Source organism: Vombatus ursinus, unplaced genomic scaffold (genome assembly GCF_900497805.2).
Source record: "Vombatus ursinus unplaced genomic scaffold, bare-nosed wombat genome assembly UNPS02014239.1, whole genome shotgun sequence".
Taxonomy (NCBI): domain Eukaryota; kingdom Metazoa; phylum Chordata; class Mammalia; order Diprotodontia; family Vombatidae; genus Vombatus; species Vombatus ursinus.
In genome coordinates, this window is record NW_020954017.1 from 192,794 (window position 1) to 215,724 (window position 22,931).

At 45.1% G+C, this 22,931-nt stretch overlaps 1 protein-coding gene and 1 long non-coding RNA gene across 2 annotated transcripts; one reads left to right on the forward strand and one right to left on the reverse strand.

The window, feature by feature from the left end:
• Positions 1–797: 797 nt before the first annotated feature.
• On the reverse strand, positions 798–10,392 carry LOC114042029. Its single transcript, XR_003568964.1, has 4 exons — positions 10,197–10,392; positions 8,552–8,709; positions 2,528–2,742; positions 798–1,524 (listed from the first exon to the last, which is right to left on the reverse strand). It is a non-coding gene; the product is annotated as an uncharacterized LOC114042029 (long non-coding RNA).
• IGSF23 (immunoglobulin superfamily member 23) lies at positions 5,214–11,970 on the forward strand. Its single transcript, XM_027860742.1, has 5 exons — positions 5,214–5,416; positions 6,057–6,326; positions 9,193–9,352; positions 9,823–9,887; positions 11,138–11,970. Exons 1-4 carry the CDS (start codon positions 5,353–5,355, stop codon positions 9,854–9,856), a joined length of 528 nt encoding a protein of 175 aa, XP_027716543.1. The 5' UTR covers positions 5,214–5,352; the 3' UTR covers positions 9,857–9,887; positions 11,138–11,970.
• The last annotated feature ends 10,961 nt before the right edge of the window (positions 11,971–22,931 follow it).

The window sequence follows — 22,931 nt, forward strand, 5'->3', positions numbered from 1 at the left end:
CATTTATTAGTTTGCAAAATACCTGTAAGGTCAATACAAGGTAATTGGGGTGGGAGGAGACACTAGCGGGTGAGGAGGGGGCCATCCTGAAGAAAGCTAGGGATTCCTAGTGGCCAGGGAGAGGAAGGTGGGCATTAAGACATGGGGGCAGCTTATGGCCAGAGGCAGAGAGGAACAGCAAGCAGCCGGTTTGTCCTATCATGGAAGGCACATAATTAGAGATAGATGTAACAGCTACTCCCTTGCCAAGGACAGTGAGTTTCAGTGGCAAGGTGTGGGAGGGAGGGGCCTAGGGGTCATGGGGCGTGGCTCCGGCAGCCAGGATGGGTCTCAGTCCCCCCCAAGGAGCCCCCTCCCCCAGGCCACATATGAACCTCATCCATTCTTCCTCCACAGGTAACTGAAGTTGAGGAGAGAAGTCTAGCAAGCTGTGGGAGAGACGGGGGACAGCATGACAGCCTGAATAAACACAAAGAATGTCATCCTTTGGTCTGGACATCACAAATGGTTTCTCTGGCGAGCTGAAGGGATAGATTCACAGATTGCTAGAGCTGAGAGGGGCTTTAGAACAGGAAATGTCAAAGATGGGAGGAGTCTTAGAACAGGGAATGTCAGGGGCAGCTAGGTGGCACAGTGGAGAGAGCACCGGCCCTGGAGTCAGGAGGACCTGAGTTCAAATCCAGTATCAGACCAGACTCTTGACACTTACTAGCTGTGTGACCTTGGGTAAGTCGTAAGTCACTTAACCCCAATTACCTAAAAAAAAAAAAAAAAAGAACAGGGAATGTCAAAGATGGGAGGGACCTTGGAACAGGGAATGTCAGGGCTGAGAAGGGACTTAGAAAAGGGAATATCAGGGCGGGGAGGGGCCTGACAACAAAGAATGTCAGAGATGGGAGGGACCTTGGAAAGGGAATGTCAGAGCTGGGAAGGGCCTTAGAATATGTAATGTCAGAGCTGGAAGAGATCTTAGAATAGAAAATGTCAAGAGTGGGAGGGGACTTAGGACATAAAATTTCAGAATTGGGAGAGATGACCGAATATTGGTTGAAAGGACCTTTTAAAATAGAACATGAAATAAAATGTTAATAACCTTAGAACACAGAATGTTAGGACTGGGAGGGACCTTAGAATATTAAGCATAGAACATCAGAGAAGTGAGTTACTTTAAAATATAGACTGATAAAACTGAGAAGAAACTGAAAACACAGAGTGCATCAGATATCAAAGCTCTGATGATCAAACTAGAGGAGGAAGGAACATGAAAGCATAGCACACAGAGCATCAGAGTGGAAAGGAGCTTGAGGGTCCAGAATATAGAATGTCTGTCTGGAAGGAAACCTTGGCCATCAGCTAACACACTTAGCCCCACCCCACCTCCCACACTTCTTGGCGGATGAGAAAGCTGTGCACCTGGGACGTGCCCACAATCATCCGGAAAGTCAATAGCAGAGTTCCCCAATGTCCTCTCCAGGGAGTTCTCTCCTGAACCACACACTTTCTCTCAAAGGCATGCCATCTGCCCTAAAATGAAATAAATAAGAAATAAATATTCATTAAGCACACTGAATGCAGAAATCCAGAGAATAACAAGGAAAGACACAAGAGTTTTCTTAAATGAGTGACGCAAAGAAATAGAAGAAAAAAGCAGAATGTCAAAGGCAAGAGATCTCTTCAAGAAAATTAGAGATAGCAAGGGAAAGTTTCATGCAAAAATAGGCATGGAAAAGATAAAAAAATGGTAGGGATTTAACAGAAGCAGAAGAGATTAAGAAGAGATGGCAAGAACACGCCAAAGAACTATACAAGAAAAATCTTAACACCCCGATAACCGCGATGGTGTGGTTACTGATCTAGAGCCAGACATCCTGGAGAATGAAGTCAAGAGGGCCTTAGGAAGCATAGCAAAAGCTAGTGAAGGTGATGGAATCCCAGCTGAGCTGTTTAAAATCCTGAAAGATGCTGACGCTAACATCAGCACTCGGTAAGCCTGCAAATTTAGAAAACTCAACAAGCGCCACTGTATTGGAAAAGATCAGTTTATGTCCCAATCCTAAAGAAAGGAAAATGCCAAAGAATGAAATTTTGCTCCTTTAAGGTTTAAGGTTATGCTTAAGATTCTGCAAGCTAATTCTCAACAATACAATGATTCAAGACAATTCTGAAAGACTTATGATGAAAAATGCTATCTCCAGAGAAAGAAATGATGGAGTCTGAATACAGATGGAGGCATACTATTTTTCATTTTCTTTTATTTTTCTTGGGTGTTTTTGTTTTGGTCTGTGTTTCCTTTTCACGACATGCCTAATATGGAAATACGTTTTGCATGACTGCAGACATGTAACCTATATCAAATTGCTTGCCTTTTCAATGGGGAGGGAGAGGGAGGGAGAGAATTTGGAACTCAAAATTTTTGAAAAAAAATGAATGTTAAAAATTGTTTTACATGCAATTGGGGGAAAATAAAATATTAATTTTTTTAATATTCTGCAAGCTAGCCTTCAGTAATATGTGAACTGAGAATTACCAGAAGTATAGGCTGGGTTTTGAAGAGGTAGAGGAACTGGAGACCAAATTGTCAACATTTGCTGGCTTATGGAGAAAGCAAGGGAGCTCTAGAAAAACATCCACTTCTGCTTCATTGACTAGGCTAAAGTCTTTAGTTGTGTGGATCACAACAAAATGTGGCAAGTCCTTGAAGAGATAGGAGTACCAGGTCATCTTACTTCTCTCCTGAGGAACCTGTGTGTGGATCAAGAAGAAACAATTTAAACCAAATATGAAATAAAGATTGGAAAAGGAGAATGACAAGGCTGTATGTACGCTGTCACCTTATTTATTTAACTTACATGCAGAGTACATCATGTGAAATGCCAGGCTGGATGAATCAAAAGCCAGAATTAAGGTTTCTGGGAGAAAAATCAATAATCTCAGATATGGAGATGATACCACTGATGGCAGAAAGTAAAGAAGAATTAAGAAGCCTCTTAATAAGGGTGAAAGAGGAGAGTGTAAAAGCTGACTTGAAGGAAAAACTCGGAAGTGGTAGTGTCAAATTTTATATTCTTGGTCTCAAAGATCACTGCAGACAGTGGCTGCAGCCATGAAATTAAAAAATGCTTGCTCCTTGGAAAGAAAGCTATGGAAAATACAGATAGCATACTAAAAAGCAGAGACATCATCTTACCAACAAAGGTCCATGTAGTCAAAGCTATAGTTTTTTTAGTAACAATGTATGGCTGTGAGAGTTGGACTACAAGGAAAGCTGAGTGCCACAGAATGAATACTTTCAACTTAGGCTTTTGAGTGTCCCTTGCATAGCAACGAGAGCAAATCAGTCAATACTTAAAGAAATTAATTCAGACTACTTACTGGAAGGACAAATAGTAAAGCTGAAGGTCAGATACTTTGGCCACCTAATGAGAAGACAGGACTCATTGGGAAAGACCTTGATGTTGGGAAAGATTGAAGGCAAAAAGAAAAGGGGATGTCAAAGGATGAGATGGATGGATAGTGTCATAGAAGCAATGAACATGAGCTTGGATAGACTTCAGGAGATAGGGGAGGATAGAAGGTCCTTGCGTGCTATAGTCCATGGGGTCACAAAAAGTTGAACATTACTGGATGACTCAACAACAACAAAATGTTCCAAGCACTATGATAAGTACTGGGATATAAATAGAAAAGCAATTTCATCCCTGTCCTCAAGAAGCTTATATTCTAATAGGGAAAGATGACCCACAAGGGAGTGGTAGCCAGGAAGAGGGACTTTGATCCAGAAAGTTTCAGAGTTTGTAAGCAGGGGCAGGGGGTTGAAGACATCCCTTCCAGGAACAGTAGCAGAGCTGATTTGATTATAGTACCAGAACCAGAAGAGAGGAGGGTACATTTCACTTTCTCAGTAAGAAAACTGAGACCCAGAAAGAGAAAGAGATTAATAGTAGATAAACAGTATTGTGAATAGAGAGCTGACCTCAGAGCCAGAAAGTCCTGTGTTTATCTCTCTCTCTCTCTCTCACTCACGTGCACACCACACACACACACACACACACACACATACACACACACACACACACACACACACACACACACACTGGCTGCGAGACCCTCTATAAGTCACTTAACCTCTCCATGTTCTAGAAAACTCTCTCTAGAATTATAAGAGAAGACACCAACCTGCACTGGTAGAGGGAGTTTCCTCCCCTGGGAGTTCCCTATGCCTTTGAAATCACTGATCCACTCTCTATCCAAGGGGTTGTCAGAACCAAGGCTAGAACCCAGTTCAAGACTTTTCCCATTACACCATGTTGCCCTGAAAACAAAGGTGGAGGGGAGAGAGCAGGAAGACGGCTAAAGAAGGAATTGCCTATCTCTATCTGATCCCATGACTCAGCAACTAATACAATGAGAATATTTATCCTATTAATTTTAGACCAATAAAAGAAACAAATCATGTCCATTAGCCTTATCATTCCTGGGCTATATATGATAAGTTGGGAACCTTTGCCCAGGAGGGTTGAGGAAGAGTTTGGTACAGATAATTTGACAGGGACATGAGAGGAGGAAAAGAAAAGTCCACAGAACTGTGAGAGGAAGGAATAGGAATGTCTGCCCCTTTAAAGACCCAGAGGACCCAGAAAGGGCATCGTTATTCAGCTCCCATCCTAGTGCAGAACAGAGACCCTATCCACCCCATTCTTCTCTAGTCCCAATCTCATGGGGCCTAGAGTCTACACTGAGCTTGGGCAGGGGGAGGGAAATTAACTGTGGTCCCTCTTCTCTTCTTTCCCCGGGAATGAGGCAGCAGAGGACCTGGGCTTCTCAGAGGAGAAATGGAAAGAGTGAAGACCTCAGAGACAGATGATTCAAGAAAGAATCTTACCTAAGACGCTGACTGTGTGACCAGCCATAGGGTTATTATGAGCTTAAAGCACTATGTAAATGTTACTGGTTATTATATTATTCCACACCAAAGCCACACACACAGAGAGGTTCTCTCATGGATAGAGAGGTGGGTTGGAATGTGGAGAGAGCTGATAGGTCCCTGAAGGACTCTGGAGCAGGGCAGAGGGGTTTAAGTATGGGAGGGGCTCACCTGGGGTGGCAGGAGAACTTGGGTACCGCTCAGGGAGGAGTGGGTCAAGGGCAAAGTCCCTGCCAGACAAACAGACCACATGATCCTGGGCATGGCAAGCCAAGTCACCGAGAGCAAAGCCAATGACAGGGCCAGGCTTGTCCTGGGGCCAGGATTGGACAAAAGCAACACCTGCCGCTGGTTGAGAAACAATCCAGCTCAGGAAGCGGAGGCAAGAATTGGCAAACAGGGTGGAAGTCCCCTGAAGGGGCAGAGTCATGGAGCTGTCCAGAGCCCCTCCACATGGCTGGGGCAGCCCCTGGAAGAGGTTCCTGCTCATAGGTAAGGGGAGAACCATCCACACCTCCAGCACTGAGGTGTAGGGAGATTGGTAAGGGAGGGAACCATCCTGGGGGAACCCAATCCCAAGCCCCAAACAAACCAAGCCCAGACCTTGACATAATGGGATAGCTATGCCTAATCCAGGCAGGACATCAAAACTCGTACATGGATCCTTGGACACACATATGCATACATGTAGGATGAATGCCAGAATGTCCAAGTTGGGAGGGTTAGCAGAACTTAGAATGTGAAGATTAGAGAGGCCACTAGAACATGCAATGCAGAAGGTCAGGGCTGGAAAGAGACTTAGAACACAGAATGTTAGAGCCAGAAGGAACTTAACACAGAACATTGGAGACCTTCACATTCCCTGTTCTAAGGGCCCTCCCAGCTCTGATATCCCCTGTTCTAAGGCACCGCCCAGTTCCAGTAATCCTTGTCCTAAGGCCTCTTCCAGTTCTGACATTCCCTGTCCTAAGGACCCTCCCAGTTCTCACATCCTGCCTTTCTAATTCTCCACATTTGTTCCATCTCAACTTACAGGGAATCCCTGGCCCCCTTCTCTCTCTGTAACCCTCTCTCTCCCAGGCTGCCAACCCCCAGTTGTCCTCCTCACTGTGACACCCTCTACCCCCCACAGATGGGCCTGGATCAGTGGTGACATCATCATATCCAGAACCATATGAGGGCACCGTTGTGAGTGACCTCAACTACTCCGTGGTCCTACATTGTTCGGCTATGGCAAACCCCAGTCCCCTGATCACCTGGTCCCTTAACGGCAACGTGTGTGGGACCCAAGACACGTACGTTATCCGGAGACTGGCCAAGAAGGACCTAGGCAACTACACATGCACAGCTCAGAACAGCGTGGGTCTGAGGACCTCCAACCCCGTCCACGTGCAGCTGCCTGGTGAGCTCATCATTGATGGCCCCACCCTCACCCAGCCCCAAATCAACTAACAAGCAGTTAGTAAGCCCCTTTGGTGTGCGAGACACCCACACTAGCTCCTATGGGAGGGGAAGCAGCACTTCACGTGGTCATGGAGAATGTGCTAGGCTTGGCCTCAGAAGACTAGGGTTCCAATATTGCCTCTGTCAATTTTTGGCTGAGTGACTGTGGACAAGTCAATTAACCTCTCCGTGCCTCAGTTTCCTCATCTGTAAAAGTGGTCTAATACTTGCCCTGACCAATGTCATTAACAGCACCTGCAGGTCTAGACCCAGCACCAAGTGATCATTATAAGCAATCAGGGCCGTGAGAGCTCAGTGGAGGGAGAAGTTTGTCTTATAGTGGAAAGGTCATTGGGTTTGAAGTCAGAGAGCCCAGACGTGAATTATCCTTACTGGTGGTGTGGCCTGGAATGCCTTCCTTGACCTCTCTGGGCCTCAGTTTCCTCCTCTGTCAAATAAAGGGAATAGACAAGACGGCCTGGAAGGTCCCCTCCAGCTCTAACTGTGTCATCCCATGACCCAGTGTGGCCTTGGGATTTAGAGCTGAAAGGGACCTCAGAGGTTATCTGATGGAGAAACTGAGGCCCAGAATGGTTAGGTGACTTGCCCAAAGTCCCACAGGTAGCAAATTAGCAGCAAAGCTGGGATTAGAACCCAGATCCTCTGAATTCAAAGCCAGCATTCTTTGTACAAAACCACAATGCCCGATAATACATGCAACATGTTCACAAATCAGCAAAAATGAAATCTATATAAAATAAATGCAACGTGACTCAGGGAGGGGACCAAAAACTGGGAGGAATCTGGAAAGGCCACTTGTAGAAGGTGGCCCTTGAGCAGAGCTCTGGGAGGAGCAACTGTTTGAAGAAACAGAGGCAAGGAAAGAGAACATTCCAGGCCAGGGACAGCTGAGGGCAAGGAGGCCAGAGATGGAATGTCACGTCTGGGAAATGGCAAACAGGTCAGTTCGGCCAGAGTATAGAGAGCAGTAGAGTAGTGAGGAAGAGCGATGGGCCTGAGAAGACAGGCTGGCTCTGGATTATGAAGGTCTTTAAATGCAAAAACAAGGACCTTGCATTTCTCCTAAGGGCCATGAGAAGTCCTTATTGATGCTTCTTGAGTGAAGGACTGCCATGGTCTGACGTGTTTTGGGAATGTGGCTTTGGCAGCTGCCTGTGGGATGAATCAGAAAGGGGGAAGGAAGGAAGCAGAGAGACCAATTAGGAGGCTGCTGGTGATCCAGGTGATGGAGGTCCTGAATTAGGGTGTTTCTGCCTTGGGCTGAAAGAGGGGGCTGGGCGTTGGGTCGAGAAGTGGCGGGGGGGGGGGGGGGGGGACGATAGTTTCCTCATCTGTAAGATGAAAGGATTAGAGTCTTTAAGGCCCCTTTCAGCCGTAGAAATGTGGTTCTGTGACACATACATGAGGGTGCAAAGCTGAAACAGGGCAGAAAAGGGGAGTGGAGGTGACGGAGACCTATACATGAGTGACTCTCATCCCAGTTACAATGTGCAGAGAGGGAAAAGAGTTCAGAGATGGGGACATCACTTCCAAGAGACAGGCCCAGGGAGGGCTTCTTGGAGGAGGCAGCCCCTGAGCCAAGGGGCCAGAAGATTTCAGAGGCAGAGATGGTGAGGGGTTGCATCCCAGAGAAGAAGGAAGGGTGGTGTCAGGGAAGCCTGACTGAATGCCCAAAAGTGGGAGAGGATGAGAGGAGACAAGCATAGCATGATTTGTCCAGTTGGGCCAAAATTTAAAGTGCATGAAGGTGTGGGGGAATGTTGGAAATAGAACATGAAGCCAGAGGGTGGAGAGCTTTGAATGCCAGGATAAGAAATCTTAGTGTTGGAAAAGACCTCAGAAACTGTTCACATCCAGCTCACAACTAAACAAAGATCCCTTCTGCAACACCCTCAGTAGGTAACTGTCTACCCTCTCCCTAAAGACCTCCATTAAGGAAGATGTCATTGTCATGATTGATGGCCGCCAGACCCCGCTGGCTCCGGAGGAGAGCGTGAGGCTGGTGACCTTGCACAGCCCTCCCTCATTTAAGTACCATTCACCTGCATGTCATGGCATCACCTCCATGATGCCTTGGTCCTCTTCCAGAAGGAAGCAGACCATCTCCCACCACCATTCCTTTGCGCAAGCTGTTCCCCATAACTGTACACTTTACTTCCTCACCTCCTCCTGCTCCTTCCAAGGCTCCATTCTGGGACCACCTCTCACACAAGGCCCTTCTGGGTCCCTTCAGTTGCTAGCATTCTCGACTCTGCTCCCAAAACGCTTTAGACCGACTTTGTTTCCATAAGGCAGCATGTAACAGCTGATAGAGAGCTGACCTTGCAAACAGAAAGATCTGGGTTTAAGTCTCACCTCTGACACATGTTACTGAACCTCTCTGAGCCCCCAGGTACCTCTCTAAGACTAGAAGATGCCAGTCAGCATTGGCGGAGGGAGTTTCCTGATCCAGGAGTTCCCTGTGTCAATCCCAAATGTCCTGTCCCTATTCTTGTGTATGACACTGTATCTCACCATCTAGTAGAATGTAAGCTCCTAGAGGGCAGGGACAGATTCTTTTTTGTCTTTGTATGCCCAGTGCCTAGCTCCAGTGCTAAGCACCGCTGTAGGGTCTCAGTCAGTGCTCGTTGGGTTGAATTGAACGGTTACAGATTAAGAAACTGAGGCCAACATAGAAGGTCTGGACACACATTCCCATGACATTCCCATGGCTCTCTTCCACTTTGTAGTTGGTGGGGAAGGTGGGCCAGGAGCTTGGCCAGAGTGTCCCCAGGCCCTCCCTCCATAAGTCTCCTCATTCCTAGAGCCCCCTTCAGAGGACACTGACACAGAGCCCAGCGAACCGGATTCCATCTATGCCCTCTCTGGAGCTCCTGCCATCGTCCTGACCATTGCAGGAACATCAGGGATAGTCATCTTCATCGGGGTCATAATGTCCTCTGTGATCAACAGGAAGGCATTGATGTAAGGAAGACCTCCCCTTCATCGGGTAATTGGTGGGCATTCCTTGGGCATGCCAAAGCAGCCCTCCTCCTGGGGTGGCATGGTGCTGAGTGAGTCATGTAAAATTCTGTAACCTGTCCCTCATGGAGGCAAACCAGGACCTTGTGCTTCTTGATCAATGTCATTGTCATAGAATAACTCATCTTTTTATAACATAGCCCCTATGAATTTTGCTACCTTGAGGCCAAGCCCCATTGCTGCATCCTAGTTCCGTCTCTGAGGGAACCTAGGTAACAACACACACTGGCCCAGCCCATGTCTTCTACCAAGAGGACAGCCCTCTCCCCTGCCATAAAAAAGACAATGTTCCCCAATCACCTACTGGGCCCCAAACACTTCTTCTCCTTGCTCAGTCCCAATTAGGGACTGAGGAGGGGAGCCCTCTCCTGTTTCTCCATCTCTCTGACTTCCCTCTCCTCTCTCCTTTGCAGGAAAGGAAGGAACAGTAAATGTGGGTGTTTCTGAGCCTGGAAGACCTATCCCTTCAGTCCAGGAGGTAAAAGCAAATAGGGAATGGAGGGAAGCCTAAAAAGAGACTTAAACCATGGAACATAAGATGTCCTGCTTGGGAAAACCTTAGACCATGAAATGTCAGGCCTTAGAACAGGGAAGGTCAGAGCTGGGAGGGCCCTTAGAACAGGGAATGTCAGGGCTGGGCCCTTAGAACAGGGAATGTCAGGGCTGAGAGGACCCTTAAAACAGGGAAGGTCAGGGCTGGGAGAGGCCTTATAACAGGGAATGTCAGAGCTGGGAGGGGCCTTAGAATACGGAAGGTCAGAGCTGTGAGAGGCCTTAGAACACAGACCATCAGAGGTGTAGAACACAGAGCCGTCAGCAACCTGATCTTGCATCAACTTGCTGTGCTCCCTCAGATAAATTGCTTGCCCTCTCTGAGCAGGTTGGTCTAGGTGATCTCCAAGGTTCCTCTTCACTCTGAAATTCAATTCAGTTCATTTCAATTCAACAAGCAATTTTCCAGAACCTACTGTGCACAAGGCACTTGAGACGATTTGGAGAAGAGCTTTTCTCTGTCCCTGCAGGGCTCACAGTCTAATCAGGGACTAAGAAATGCAGAGAGAACTGAAATATACAGTACAACACGCTGAGGACATTTTCATTGTTCCTCTTCAGTAGTGTCCAACTCTCTGTGACCCCATTTGGTGTTTTCTTGGCGGAGATACTGGAGTAGTTTGCCATTTCCTTCTCCAGCTCATTTTACAGACGAGGAAACTGAGGCAGACAGGGTGAAGTGACTTGCCCAGGGTCACACAGCTAGGAAGTTTCTGAGGCCACATTTGAACTCAGGAAGATGAGTCTTCCTGACTCCAGGCTCAGCACTCTGAGCACCATGGTGCTGTCTCATGGCCTACTAAGTGCATTAGAGAGGTACAAAGTGCTGCGTGAGATCAGGGGCAGCTCGGTAGCAATGTTCCTGCTGAAGAGGGAAAGGTAGGTTGCTCCCAGGAACCATGTGAGCAAAGGCTCAGCGGTGAGAGAGTACAGGTCCTGTAAAGGTCTACAGAGTCACCTAGAGTACTGAGCATATGTGATAAGGAGAAAAGAAGACCAGGAAGGGCTTAAATGCCAGGCTGAAGAATTTGAACATTCTACAATTCTAGGCTTCTCCAAGAGCCTGGGGTATCAGGCTGCTGGGGAAACGAGGCAACAGGGACAGACTGTGGCTATAGGCAGGACATCTCTCATCCTGACAAGATACTAACACCGGCCCTCTTTTGTCCCTGCAAGTCTGGACCAAGTGAGCGCAGAGGGGCAAGGAAGGAACATGATGGCCAGCCTCAGGCCCCCTCAATGAAAAGCAACGAACCAGCCAGTGTGGCGTCATAGGAAAAACCCTGACTCTGGGGTCAGAAGACCTGGGTTCAAGTTCTGCTCTCCTACCTAGCTATGTGACCTTGGGCAAGTCATTCTATTTCTCTGAGCCTCAGTTTCCTCATCTGTAAAATAAGAGGATTATACTCAATGATTCCTAGGTTCAAGTTCCTACTCTCTAACCTAGTTATGTGACTTTGGACAAGTCATTATCTGAACCTTGGGGTCCTCATTTGTAAAATGAGAGGATTATACTCAATGATTCCAAGGGACCCTGTAGATGCAGCCTGCTTTATAGCACTTCTTAAATTGTGAATGAGGACCCCATAGAGGGTCACATATATTAGGGGACATGAAAAATTTGGCAACAATAAAAGGTTTCTGAACAAGCAATGATCAAAAATTAATTCAAAATCAAACGCATAATGAATCGGAGGTGTTTCTGGCAGCACTTGCCGCATGTTGCATAGTGCGACTTTACTGCAGCCTTGGTTCTGAACACAACACTGATGGTTATAAAATCAAAATATCGATCAACTCTGAAAAACTTGTTCTATATAGTTCTTGGTTGTCAGGAACCATATTGTTCTATATAGTTGTCAGGAACTATATTCTATATAGTTGCTCTGATCCTGCAGTATCAAATATTCCACCAAGATTTAGCTCTTTATGTAGAAATAAACGAGCACATCTATCTCACGAGTATGCAAATTTGCTTTTGTCTTTAATAAATGGTAAAATTAAATGAATGCCAAAGAAGTGTTTTAAAATAAATTTCTTTATGATTCATTATCAGTAAATGTTTGATTTTTATACCTATTTCATATACCTAGATACCCAGGGTCATGTAAAAATTTCTCGGAGAAAAAGGGGTTGTGAGTGGAAAAAGCTTAAGAAGCCCTGGTCTAGTACATTCTGAAGGTTTGGTCCACCCTTGCAGAAACTGGCTCTACACACACACACACAGAGTTCCCTTCTCCCTCCTTGTCTCTGGCCATCCATCCACAATCACACACTCTTTGACTGGTTCCCCTGAGTGTGGCCCAAAGGCCATGACTTCAAGCACCAGAACTAATTGGAGCCCATACCATAAATGGGTGAGTCACTCTAGGTACATAGTAGAGTTACAGAATTCAGCTCGAGAGATAAGTCTTACCCTGCCAGCAAGCTGCTGGTTGCAGCTATCTCTGTCCAGCACGCGCAAACCCAGCCCTTTCCCTTCCCCTATCTGGGAGACAGAAGGGAGAGTGAACGGGGCCCTGAGCAGCCTGGATACAATTTGCCTTGGATCACCCGCTTCAGGAAACACAGCACAGCATCGTGGGAAGAGCCGAGATATCTGCCTCAAACTCTATGTGACTACAGAACTCAGCCTCCTCAATGCACAATTTGGAGGTCCTGGGTTTGAATCCTAGCTCTGCTCTTTACTACTGGGGTAATACCGGGAGTCACTTAACCCCTCTGTTGTTCAGTTTCCCTGATGTAACATGAGGACTTTGGATCACTAAGGTTTCTTCCCTCTGTGAGCTGAAAAACAAGGGTTAGACTAAATGATCTAGAAATGACCACACCCAATAGCAATTACAAAGCCCAAAGAATGGAGATTCATGGGTTGATATCGACCTGTATGGACATGTCCGGTGTCTGTCCTCCGTTATGTGTTGTTCAACATTTTTTATCAGTGATCACATACATGACAGGCTCATCAAATTACTAAATGGTATGGAGCCAGGAGGAAGTGTTAATATATTGTACAACAGAGGCAAAATCCAAAAAGATCATGTCAGGCTAGAACATTGGGCAAGATTTAATAAGATGAAATGTAATGAGGACAAATGCAAAGTCCTACCTTTAGGTTCAAAAAATCAATTTCAGGGGGCAGCTAAGTGGCGCAATGGATAGAGTACCAGCCCTGAAGTCAGGAGGACCCTAACTCAAATCCAGCCTCAGACCAAACACTTGACACTTACTTGCTGTGTGACCCTGGGCAAGTCACTTAACCTCAGTTGCCTAAAACAAAAAACAAAACAAAAAAAATCAATTTCAAAAATATATATATAAGATGTCAAAAAGGCTGGACAACAGTTCCTGGGGTGGGGGGGAGGGGGAATAGCTCATAATAAGGGATGAGGAGACATTTTTACATGGGAAAACTTCACCTGTTTAGCTACCTCTTTCAGTTCAAGAACTGAATCACTAAAAAACATTAAGATTATGAGGTGTCTCCAAGAATTAGCTAAGAACCACAGCTACCAGGAGCCTTGTTCACTATCAGGCTGATGAGCTGAGCCAAAGTCACGTCTCCCTTGATTTGCTTGATTCTGTGAGACTGAGAAGGGAGGGTGCATGTCCTTCCTCAGCTGTGGGTATCAGGACTTCTCTTGTCTTTACCAAAGGTCTGAAAGAGGAATGGGCATCGGGTCTCCATTTGGACCAAGAAGAGCTCTGCACATTTCTCTTTTATTTTATATCATGTAGAATAAGCTGCATGCTCGTACACTGAGTCCCAAGGGAAGAAAACTGAAATAACACCTCCAAAAGAGAGGTGAGAAGGAAGGCAGAGCCAAAGTTTGCATGTACTGGATTCCATATTTTAATGTTTTATCAATGTTTCATCTCTTAGGTTAGACCTGGAACAATCAGGATATTTGAGCCACTTCTATGCCAATGGAGAGCAGACCACGTGTTTGGGCTTACTTAAGTAGAGCACTATTATTGAATCATTTCAGTCATGTCTGACTCTCCTTGAATCCATTTGGGGCTTTCTTGGATCAGCATACTGGAGTGGTTTGCCATTTCCTTCTCCGGCTCATTTTACAGATGAGGAAACTGAGGAAAACAGAGGTTAAGTGACTTGCCCAGGGTCACACAGCTAGTAAGTATCTGAGGCCAGATTTGAATTCAGGTTTTTCTGACTCCAAACTTGGCATTCTATCCACTTATCAAGTCACGTAAATTCTCTGGGCCTCAGTTTCCTTATTTGTTTTTTTAAAAGAAAAAAAGGAATTCAATAAGATGCCCTTTGAGTCCTCTTCCAGTGTTAAGTATATGATACTATTGTCATAGGCACCTGAATGAAGAACATAAGGATGCCCCCTCCTTGTAGCAGGTTGGAGAGAAGACACAAGTAACCCCATGTGTAATGAAGATAAAGGGTCTGGGGTCTGAGCATCCTCACTTGTAGGCACTTCACCTGCCATTTGCCTCATTGATAAGTATTTGCTTTTTTTGGATAATTTATTTCTCATTAATAACTTTCATTCCCTTTCTCATCAGATAATTGATTAGCTTGAGCTCCCACTCTAGTTCATTATGTATTATCTAATGAATTAAAGAAAACCTCCTTTCCTAATAGAAATTACTCCTATCTTTCTTAGTTGAAGTAAATATTAAAGTTACTGAAAATATATCTTTTATTGACAAATGGACATATAATGAATGTAGGTATATAATGAATATATATATATATGTAAAACTATTTATAATATTTTGGCTAAGATCAATGTCACAGTAGAGTCACCTCCAACCCTTAATATATCAGGAGATGTCTCTTTCGCACTTGTCTAGAAACACAGATGAACCACGATTAAAGTCTCTTAAAACTTCTTTTTCTGTTTCTCCTCAAGACTGGTCCTTTCTCTTTGCCCTCTCTGCAATATTTTTTCAGATTTTCTCAAACTCTTACAGATAGCCAATAACGTTAGGTAGAGGAGCCCCAATCACCAATCAAGATTTGTCTATTGTCCCCTGATCAAGGGGTTATATACGTCCATACTCCACGGGGGAGAGACATGCACTATCTGACCAAGGAAAAATCCTTATCTAGCCCTTTCTCTCCCTTATTGGTTTCGAGTGACCAAGGCTACCTCCAAGGTGATAAGGGGTGGTCAAGGCACTGAGAGATTTCCAGCAGCAGCACATGGCAGAAGCCTACATATGTATGCCCATTCATTTCAATACAACAGGCAAGCATTTACCAAGCACCTAATGTCTACCAGGCACAATGTTAAGCAGTACAAAGACAAAAATGAAAATGAAACCATCCGTGACCCCAGAAGCTTCCATGCTATTGGGGGAGACAATATGTACCAGGTGGTCTTGGGAGGGAGGGAAACAGGAAAAGAATATCTTCCTGTAGAAACTTGTCCTTGAGATGGATTTTGAAAGAAATAAGGGACTCCAAGAGGTGGAGGTGAGGAGGGAGGGCATTCTGGTCATAGGGCACATCCAGAGCAAAAGCACAGAGATGGGAGATTGAGAATCACATGTGAAAAACAACGAGAAAGCCAATCTGACTAGACTAGGGTACATGGCAAGGGACGTAATGTACAATTTTGCCTGGAAAGGTTAGCTGGGGCCAAGTTGTAAAGAACTTAATGCCAAACAGAGGAGCTGGAGGAGGTAATGATGGGGGCAATAGCGAGCCACAGGAGTTTACTGAGTAGGGGAATGACATGGTCAAGCCTGAACTTTTGGAAAAACCATTCAGGCAGCTGTGTGGAGGATATATCTGAGGAGGCATAGACTGGAGGCAAGAAAGCCAATTAGAAGGCTATTGCAACAGTCCAGGCTAGAGGTAAGGAAGGCCCAAGCTAAAGTGGGAGCCATTTAAGTGGGAGGAAAGGGAGGAAATAGGCATTTATTAAGCACCTACTATATGCTGGGCACTTTACAATTATGATCTTGTTTAATTCTCACCACAATCCTGGGAGGTGGGCGCTAATATTATCCCCATTTTACAGCTGAGGAAACTGAGGGTTTGTGTCTCCCAAGCAGCATGATCCTGGGTGGGGTCAATCCTGGTTTTTGCTTCACAGATAACTGCAGGTCCAAGAGTTCAGAGACCTGGCCTCCCAGAAGGGAATATCCTGAACAGCAAAAGTCCTTGGAGAAATTCCCATGTGACTCTGAAGTCTGAAGGAGCAAGGACAGGACCCTGTGACTTTGAAAAACAAGGGTCTTACTGGATCTTACTATACCACCATGCTCCCCTTCCCCCATTACAGGGAGTAATTCTGATGGCGAAGGTCCAATGGGAAGGGTTCGGCATGTTCAGCAGCCCCAACCCATGATGTCTTCTGAGAGATCATGGGCTGTTTAAGCATTTTACGTGTCTTCTGTGCATCACTGGGCTTCTGAAAGTCCTGTGAACCCTCTTCATCTAAAGGCCAGCCAACCCAACCTAATCCAGCAAGCACGCATGGGTCAGGCACTGTGGGAGATTCTGAGGATATGAAAACAAAAGGCCTCTAGGGGGCACCACAGATAGAGTACTGGCCAAGAGTCAGGCTAGACCTGAGTTCAAATCCAGCCTCAGACACTTACTAGATGTGCGGCCCTAGGCAAGGCACTTCACCTCTGCCTGCCTCAGTTTCCTTATCTGTACATAAGGATAATAAGGGTTGTTGTGAGGATAAAATGAGTTTATGTTTGCAAAATGCTTAGCACCGTGCCTGACACATAGTAGGCCTTATACAAATGCTAGCTATTATTATTATTAAAAGGGAAACAGCTCCTCATCTTTTATGGGAGAATAACACCTGCACAGATAAATATCTACAAAAACAATACAAGGTCAGTTTTGGAAGGAAGGCCCAAGCAATATCTTGGGGGGGCAGGAATCAAGGGGAGAGCAAGGGAAGGAAACACACATTTATTAAACACCTATGATGCACCAGGCACTATACAAAGCACTTTACAAATATTGTTAATTCAATCAGAAAAGATCACATGCAGAAAGTGATATTTGAGCAGTTTTGAAGAAAAGAATGGATTTGGAGAGACAGAGGTGTGGTGGGAGCACATTCCAGGCCAATGCAAAGGTGTGGTGATGGGAAATGGAGTGTCATGTGAGAGGAACAACAAAAAGGCCCATTTTACTGGTTCTTTCTCAGGCCCTCATCTTTGCCCTGCCTATGCTCTCTTTCTTTCCCTATCTCAACCCCTTGGTGAACCAGCTGAACTCTACACTAGCCTATAGCTTCAAATCCTTTACCTCTTAGTTCTGTGGCTAATTAAGACCCCCAAACCCTAATGCTGGGTTATCCCCACCATCTGCCTTCTTCACTCCAATTCCCATTCTGCTGAACGGGCTGGAGGAAGTCCCAAAGGCATACTGACTGGGCACACCACACATCGATGTTATTCCATCTCAACTGGGCCAAGACAAACATTCTATTCCTCTCTGATTCATTCACTATCCTACTCTCTAAAATGGCTTTTCCAAACCTTCTCATCTCTTCTCAGGTCTCCCACTGCACCCCACCTTCTCCCACATTCTCCATCAAGGACCTTAACCTCATATGTCACTGAAAAAAAAACTTGAGGCCATTCACTGAGAACTCCTTCTTGCCTTTCCCTCATCTCATATCACTCCTACTGTCTCCTCTTTTACCTCTGTGATAGGACCAGTTTCTATTGTGGTCCCCATCTATCTCCCATACAAGTTAGGCTATTTTTTTCCCCTAAAAGGCAACAGATTTGTCTCTAAAACTTGACTGGTCTGGAAAGGCATTTCCTTTGATGCAATTTCCTGGTAGCCTCTAGCCAAATTGAAGTGACTTCCTTGTCCCTAAGGGGATAAAAGGCCTCCTCATGTGAGCATTACGCCCTTCAGAATTGGCAAATATCCAACAAGAGCCTGTGAGTCACCACACCCTGCCCTGACTGGAATTTGGAGACAAGGAGGGGCTCCCAATCTAACAGGATGAGTGCTGAAGTGTCTTGTTGAATATCTTTTCTGTGCTATGAATAAGTCACCATCTTGGTAACTGTTGAGAGACCCATGAATGCTTCATTCTGTCCCAGCATCAGATATGAATTAACAGGATGTCAGGCTGAGTTAGGCATAGCCATAAGATCTTATCTCTCTCATGAAGGGATGGATTGTCTCCTTGCCAAGGAAAACCCTTGTTACATTTATCTTCAATCTCATTGCCCCAGTTTTTCCTGTAAATTAGCCTCACTATCTCCCCTCACTGATATTCACTCTTCCTTAGCCTACTGGCTCCTCCCTTGCTGTCTATAAATACATCCATGTCTCCCCATCCTTAAAAAACCCCTCACTTGATCCATCCATCCCTGCTAGCTCTCTATATCTCTTCTCCCCTTTGTGGTTAAACCATTTGAGAAAGTCATCAATATTCAGTGCCTCCCCTTCCTCTCCTTTCACTTTTTTTTTTTGCTTTTTGGTGAGGCAATCGGGGTTAAGTGACTTGCCCAGGGTCACACAGCTAGTGTCAAGTATCTGAGGCCGGATTTTAACTCAGGTCCTCCTAACTCCAAGGCCAGAGCTCTATCCACTGTGCCACCTAGCTGCTCCCCCTCTCACTGTCTTCTAAAGTCTCCATAATCTGGTTTCTGATCTCTTCATTCAACTGAAACTTCTGCCTCCAAAGTTATCAATGACTTCTTAATTACCAAATCTTGTGGCCTCTTCTCCATTCTCATCCATTATTATTATTATCATTATTATTATTATTATTATGCGGTTTTTTTATTTTAAATTTAAGGGGCAGCTAGGTGGTGCAGTGAATAGAGCTCTGGCCTTGGAGTCAGGAGGACCTGAGTTCCAATCCGGCCTCATACACTTGATACTTACTGGCTGTCTGACCCTGGGCAAGTCACTTAACCCCAATTGCCTTATGCAAAAAAAAAAAAAAAATTTAAATTAAAAAAAAAAAACGGAGGGGGGGGGGGGGACATTGCCATGTACACAGTAGAACATGAGAGGATTCTGTGAAACAATAAATTTATATTTCAAGAAAGTCAAGTTTCTCTTCTTTCCTTGTAGGTTTGCTTCTGTTCTCTGCTGTGCACATTCTCATGCATCCTGAGGACTCCAATCTAACACTGTTGACTCTGCTTTTCTCCTGGCTATTCTCTCTCCTCGCTGGGTTTTTGTGATTCAGCTCTCCCCTGGTCCTTCTCTTTCCTGTCTGACTGCTCCTCCTAAGACTCCCTTGCTCTTTCTACGTCTGTGCCCCACGCACTAACCTTGAGGATCCACCAAGATGCTGTCATGAAGCTCTTTTCTCTTTTCCCTCTATACTCTCTCATCTGGTGATCTCAGCACCTCCCTCATGTTCAGCTATCATTTCTAAGCAGATGATTTCTAGACATCTATACCCAGCCCTGGTCTCTCTCCTGAGAAACATTCATGCATCTCCACCTGTCTCTTGGACATCTCTAATTGTCCTGTAGACATCTCAAATGGTCTTATAAACACCTCAAATTCAACAGAACTCATTATCTCCCCCCCACACAACCTCCCATCTTCCCCTTTCCCTATTTACTGTTGAGGTCACCACATCCTCCCAGTCACCCAGACTTACAACCTTGGTGTCATTTTCATCTTCCCCTTCTCCTTCACCCCACATAGCTATCCCATCATCAAATCGTGTCATTTCTACCTTCACAACATTTTTCACATACATCTCCTTCTCTCCACCCACACAGTCACCACCCTGGTGCAGGCTCTCTTCATCTTACATTAGAAGGCCTTCTAACTGGTCTCTGTTCCTCAAATTTCTCCCCACTCCAATCCATCTTTCACACAGCTGCCAAGGTGATTTTTCTAAAGCATGGCTCTGGCCGTGCCACCCCATGCTCAAAAAACCCTAGAATCAAATACAAGCTCCTCCATTGGGCATTTAAAGCTCTTCATAAAGTGGCTCCTTCCTGCCTTCTCAGTCTGCTTATTCTTTACTCTGCACTCTCTAGAATCCAGCTTCTCGGGTCTAATTACTGTATAAAAAAATTCGAGAGACATAGTTTCCAGGTACTTAATTATTTTATTAATCATGCTAGCAGATAATCAATAAAAGGGGTCAGTGGCACTCTCAGATGCCAAAGACACCTCACGGAACCCACTCGATATTTATATGTCCATGGAAAAGTAGGTGTTCCTGAGGATGGCAGTCGACTCTGATTGGTTAACAAGTAATGAGAGAGGATGAATATTATAATGAGAGGTGGACCTATTCTAATGAGGGGCTGGGGGACATGACTGATCACTCTTGCTCTCAGACTACCCCTCAGGCTCAGGCAATCTAAACCAAAAAAGTCTACCCCTCCCCACCCAATCCTGAGTAGAACTCAATGGGCTTCCCCAGTTGGGTGTGATCTGAACAAGATTAAGGAGAAGATTAATCCATTAATCCCTTGGAAGGAGGTCCACACCTCTAGATGTGTGGTCCCTCCAGGGAACCAAGTTGCCACCCAAGAGAGAAAGAAGTCAAACCAAGTCAAGTCAACAAATATTTATTGCACGTTTACTATACGCCAGACACTGAGAATACAAATACAAGTACAAGAGAACAAAGACAGTCCTTGCCTTCAAGGAGCTTGCAGTCTAATGGAGGAAGACGGCCCACGTCTACATGTGAGTCATGCGGACCGTGAAGGTCCTTTGGGGACAGAAGGCATTAGAGCCAGAAGATGCCTCAGAGGCCCACTAATCCCTCCCTCTCATCCTAGAGATGAGGAAGTCAAAGCTCAGAGATGTTAAGAGACTTGACCAAGGTCACACAGGTAGTAAATGTCAGAGGTAGGATTTGAACCCGTCTCCCCAGACTCCAAAACCAACAATCACTCCACTGTGCCATGATTCCTCCCGCAGTCCCTGGTACAGAGGCCCTCCTTAGGTAATATCATAGGTCTGAAAGGTCATGAAGATCCCTAGGGAAGTCCAGTGAAAGGGGAAGAGAAGGCAGAGATGTTTTTGTGGTTTACGGCGTGACTCCTTTATGTGTTTTTCTTCAGTCAAATGAAGCCTGTCCTATATCTGACATTTTCTTAGCCTGGGTGCTTGCATGGGAGCAAATGATCTTTTTTCTATTTTTAGGTAGAAACCTAGAACTGAGACAAGTCCTTACATTCCCAGGGGAAAAAAAAACCTGGCACTGAAACTAGTCCATAGAGCTCAGAGCTACAGTAACAAGGCATAAGTTACAGATACAATGTTTCTCTAAAGGGAGCTTAGGCTCACACTTGCTTTTTTAGCATAGATGGTACTCTCTTGACCTTTCTCTCTTCTCTGACACAGCCGCCCCACTGATGCAGCCCCTCATCACCTCACCCCTGGACTATTGCAATAGCTGCTGGAGGGTCTGCCTGCCTCCCATCTCTCTCCACCCCAGCCCATCCTCTTTTCAGCCACTAAAGTGATTTTCCTAAAGGAAAACAACCAGGAAGGCACTAGCAATGGTGATAGGACACTGGGAAAGGCATTGATCAGGTGTGAGGTAACGAGGGCCTGGACAGGGTAAGGGCAGCGTCAGAGGAGAGAAGGGAGTGCATCCCAGAGATAGTGCAAAGATGAAATCTACAAGCCTGGACTACAGATAGGATATGAGGGCGGAGGAGATGGTGAGGAGGCCAGGATGGCTCCCAGGTGGGTGAGCCTGAGGGACAGTGAGGAAGACGTTGCCCTCTACAATAACAGGGAAGATAGGCGGGGGAAGGTAGGAGTTATGTCTGGGATATATTGAGTTTAAAATGTCCATGGGGCATCCAGTTCAGAATCTCTGAAAGGTGGCTGGAGATGCAAGATTGGCATTTGGCAGAGTTTGGGGCAAGGAAGGTAGATTTGTAAATCATCAGCATAGAGAGGGGAAGCTGATAAGATCACCAAGTGAAGTAGTATAGAAGGAGAAGAGGAGAGGGCCCAGGATGGATACTTACAGCTCTGCAGCAGTAGCACCCTACAGTGTAAGCAGCCCAAATCGCCTACCTTCCCTAAGCCTCCAGCCTACAGAAAGTCAGCACATCCCTCATAATATTTAGGAACTTGAAGGAGATCACAATGGTTGAGTTGGCCACCAGGTGGCATACTCCTTAAACTGCCAATTAAGCTACCTCAGATGAGGGTTAATTCACCTTTTTTTGTGTCATGGACCCTTCTGTAAGTCTGGTGAAATTTATGAACCCCTTCTCAGAATTTTTTTTTAATAATTGAAGGAAATGTTAAATTTCAGTTAGAGGTTAGTGAAAATAAAGACTTAATTTTCCCCAACTACGCAGACCCCCTAAAATTATCCATGGAAGCCTGGGAGTTTACAGAGCCTAGATTAAAAATCCCTGCCTTGCAAGAAGACGTAATAAGAGATATTTCATTTAAAATAACTACGGACCATATAAAATACTGGGGAGAATACTGGCTAAGACAAACGCAAGAACTATATAAACATAATTACAAAACACTTTTCATACAAATAAAATCAGATTTAAATAATTGGGAAAATATTAATTATTCATAGGTGGGCTGAGCCAATATGATAAAAATTACTGTTCTACCTGAACTAATCCGCTTGTTCAGTACCATCCCAATTAAATTACCCAAAAATATTTTATTGAGTGAGAAAAAAATAATAACAAAATCATTTGGAAGAACAAAAGGTCAAGAATAGCAAAGGAATTAATGAAAAAATATAAAGGAAGATGGCCTAGCAGTACCAGATCTTAAAACTATATTATAAGGCGATAATTATCAAAAGTTATCTGGTACTGACTAAGAAATAGAGTGGTGGATCAGTGGAATAGAATAGGTATACAATACACAGTAGTAAATGATGTTTGGTAAACATAAAAATCTAAGTTTTGGGGATAAGAACTCATTATCTGGTTTAAAAAAAATGCTGGGAAAACTAGAAAGTAGTCTGGCAGAAACTAGGTACAGACCAATATCTTACACTAGGTCAAATGACCTAGG